The sequence below is a fragment of the Eimeria maxima genome, genomic scaffold (assembly GCF_000499605.1).
Source record: "Eimeria maxima Weybridge genomic scaffold, Emw_scaff2810, whole genome shotgun sequence".
Lineage (NCBI taxonomy): Eukaryota > Apicomplexa > Conoidasida > Eucoccidiorida > Eimeriidae > Eimeria > Eimeria maxima.
Window position 1 is genome coordinate 1 of NW_013565660.1, and position 2944 is coordinate 2944.

Below are 2944 nucleotides of genomic sequence, written 5' to 3' on the forward strand. Positions count from 1 at the left end.
GCACAAAAGCAGCATTAGGGAGCCCGTCGGCCTCCACGTCAGCAGAAGGCCGAGTTGCAAAAAGAAAGTGGTTGGAGCCATCCTCCCACCTCACCTAGACACTGTAATAGTTTTGTTTAGGTGAGGTGGGAGGATAGCTCCAACCAGAGTGAATCTGAAACCAAAGGCAGTCAAAAGAATGTATATGCAAGCCGCATATTGGAATTTTAGATGCACATAATTGGCGGTTCGATGCAAAGGTCAGCCGGAAGAAAGCGCCGGAGCATTTTGGTGGAAAAGAGTATAAGAGCTCAAACAACGGTATTCAATATGGGGTAGGCGGTTAAGGATATCTTCGTGGGCAAGCGTTTGGTGGAGGTCTGACGAAAAGTAGTAGAGAATGAGGGAGACCAAAGGTATCTCGGTCATCTGCACCATCAGCGTTAGCTCGTCAGCCTCCGTTACGTCAGCTGAGAAGCCAACACCAAGGAAGAATGCGAGGAGCACCATTTATGCCAACATACCAGGACACACAGAAACGAATTTCCTGGCACTACACTGTAAAGCTGCTTTGCTATAAATAAATACAGAATGTATCAGCCGTTCGATTATGCCGCAAGCAGTAAGTGGAATCTCTTTACTAACTCGTAAAAAGTACCGAAACCTACAAATGAATTTTAAGAGTGCACATTGTACACGGATACTTGTATGCAGTGAAGTCAGGGGCAAGCGTTCACGGTTACATGGTCCTTAGCACCGTACCCGTCGATATATGCAGAGTAGTCGACCAATGAAGCCCAATGTGCTCCGGAAAACAAATGAAAACAGGGCGCTCACGGAACACGTCTTCCCCACGAAATATTGCCTAGGCAAAGCAGCACAAACTCTACAGATCGAACCCATTTAGTGCTGAGACCTTCAGGGGAAAACAGAAAGTGCAAAGTGTCCCCAGGAGGCCCTGCTTGTGTTGTGCCTCTGATGCTTTCGTGTCGAATTTTCGACTGCTCTACATAAACCCATTTAGTTCACAGGTGCTTGGAAAAGCGTGAAAGTAAGTAACCATCTGCGTCAATGTTCTGGCTTCTGTGAAGTACAGTCTACAAACCTGCCAAGCGAATAGAGCGGCAGGGAACCTTTTGATGCACGCTGGCTGCCCGGGGGTCCTGTCAACGGCTGACTCGTAGACAATCCTTAGTTTATTTTCAGCTCCTGAAAAATATAGCATATATAATAAGGCCTCAAGGGGTGAATTCTTCGGAGATTCACTTTTGCCTTGGCAATAAGCAATGAGAACCTAAGCTCACCAACATCCAGCCGAACACTCCAATCAAAGTATGTCCCACACACGAACTTGGCTGGCAGTGACTCTCTTAGAGCAATCTTCAGATTGCTTATGCGCCACTGAGCCGCGCTTAACAAATCTGAAGGCATAAAGCAACAGGAAAACTCTATTTTGCAGAGCACCTGCTAGGTGCAGCAGTGGCCCAGAATAAAAGGCATACTTGGTTGATAGTGACGGCAGTCTGTGGCAGCCATTAAGAGGACATTTTCGCAAGGGAGACAACATAGTGTCATGCAGGATATGGAAGAACCGTGAATTTCCGAGCTCAGGGCAGAGGCGGCATTGTAGGTTGCATGCAGCCGAGCTACTCCAAACATATCTTACTGGACGGAACAGCTCCCAACGGAGTATCTTCATCACGGAAAATGGACAGCGCTCCTGGTTCAATAGACCAGTCCCACAATTTGCAGTCTCTCAAAAGATCACATGCTGTGTCGAATGAGCTCCAATCGACGACAAATCGGACGATCAGATCTGTATCCCTGTTGTTGTCGCAGCGCCTGCAGAGTTCCCTAACCATGTACACGATTTGGTTACGCGGCATCTGCAGTAGTTGTTGCCGAGAAGATGGCGCTCGAACGACGTCGGCAAAACGTTTAACAATGTACCCGCAAACTTGTCGAGAGAGTTCTTTGTGGTGGGCGACTTCATCGTGCGTCAAAATACGCGCGCAGTTTTGAACCGAGAGTTGGTCTACAATAAGGGAGAGACAATCATCTATACTGAGACAGTTAACTTCCAGGTTCCTGGCCTCCGCCAACACCTGCACAGACGCCGCTGGCAGAAGAAGGGGGAATGATCTTTGGAGGTTCGCAACTAACCAAGTTTACGAATTTCCTCTTTACAGTATGTCGGAGCAAAACAATGACGTGTAGCAAGCCTGATGCTGACAAGACGGCTCAAATCTGCGGAAGCATAAATTCGAAGGGCTTGTTGTACCTCTAGGATGATTTCGGGATCCGTGCCTCCTTCTATATCTGCGCCGTACATGCAGCGTACAAGCTGATGCACCACTGGCCAACGCTGCTGGAATTCGATGCGTTTGGCGGTTTCTGGACCGCAGAAGAGCCGCTTGAAGTACTCGCTGCATGCTGCCAGGACACATTGGTGAGCGCGTAGCTCCTGCAAAGACAGACAACCTGTCAGTCGAGACTGTGGTATGCATATGGCACGCATGCCTAAACTCAGCGGCGTTTGTGAGGTCCATCTGATCTACACAGGAGGTGGTCGTCAAGGTAACTAGCCATCACAGCACCTTCGTGCTCCTAACCTTAGGAAGTGACAAGCCTGTACAACCCTCTACAAAACTTTAGTACAAAGTCAATGTTACCGAAGTTAAAGTATCTAGTACGCATCTGGGGTGAGATGACTCGCTTTGGATGCCTCACATACTACTGTACACTAACCTGCTTAAAACCTCTATCAATTGCTTCCTTCTAAGATGTCATCAGTACACAGGGAACTCTCGAAGTGTCAAAGATACAATTCACAATTCCTTTTAACACTGCTGGCTCCCAGCTAGAAGAGGTATCCTGTCAGCGCCGTGATGCCCTTAATTCATTGCACGGCTGACTTTGCTCAGTCTGTGTGTTAGGCTGTGACTGAAGTGCTCACTTGATTTTC

At 48.0% G+C, this 2944-nt stretch overlaps 1 protein-coding gene across 1 annotated transcript; it reads right to left on the minus strand.

Moving 5' to 3' along the window:
- Positions 1 to 240: 240 nt before the first annotated feature.
- Positions 241 to 2497, minus strand: EMWEY_00059450 (hypothetical protein, conserved; the record flags this gene model as incomplete). Its single annotated transcript, XM_013481141.1, has 6 exons — positions 241 to 449; positions 742 to 844; positions 1085 to 1188; positions 1284 to 1400; positions 1646 to 2084; positions 2261 to 2497. The coding sequence occupies 6 exons, from the start codon at positions 2495 to 2497 to the stop codon at positions 241 to 243; spliced, it is 1209 nt and encodes a 402-aa protein (XP_013336595.1).
- Between the last annotated feature and the right edge of the window lie 447 nt (positions 2498 to 2944).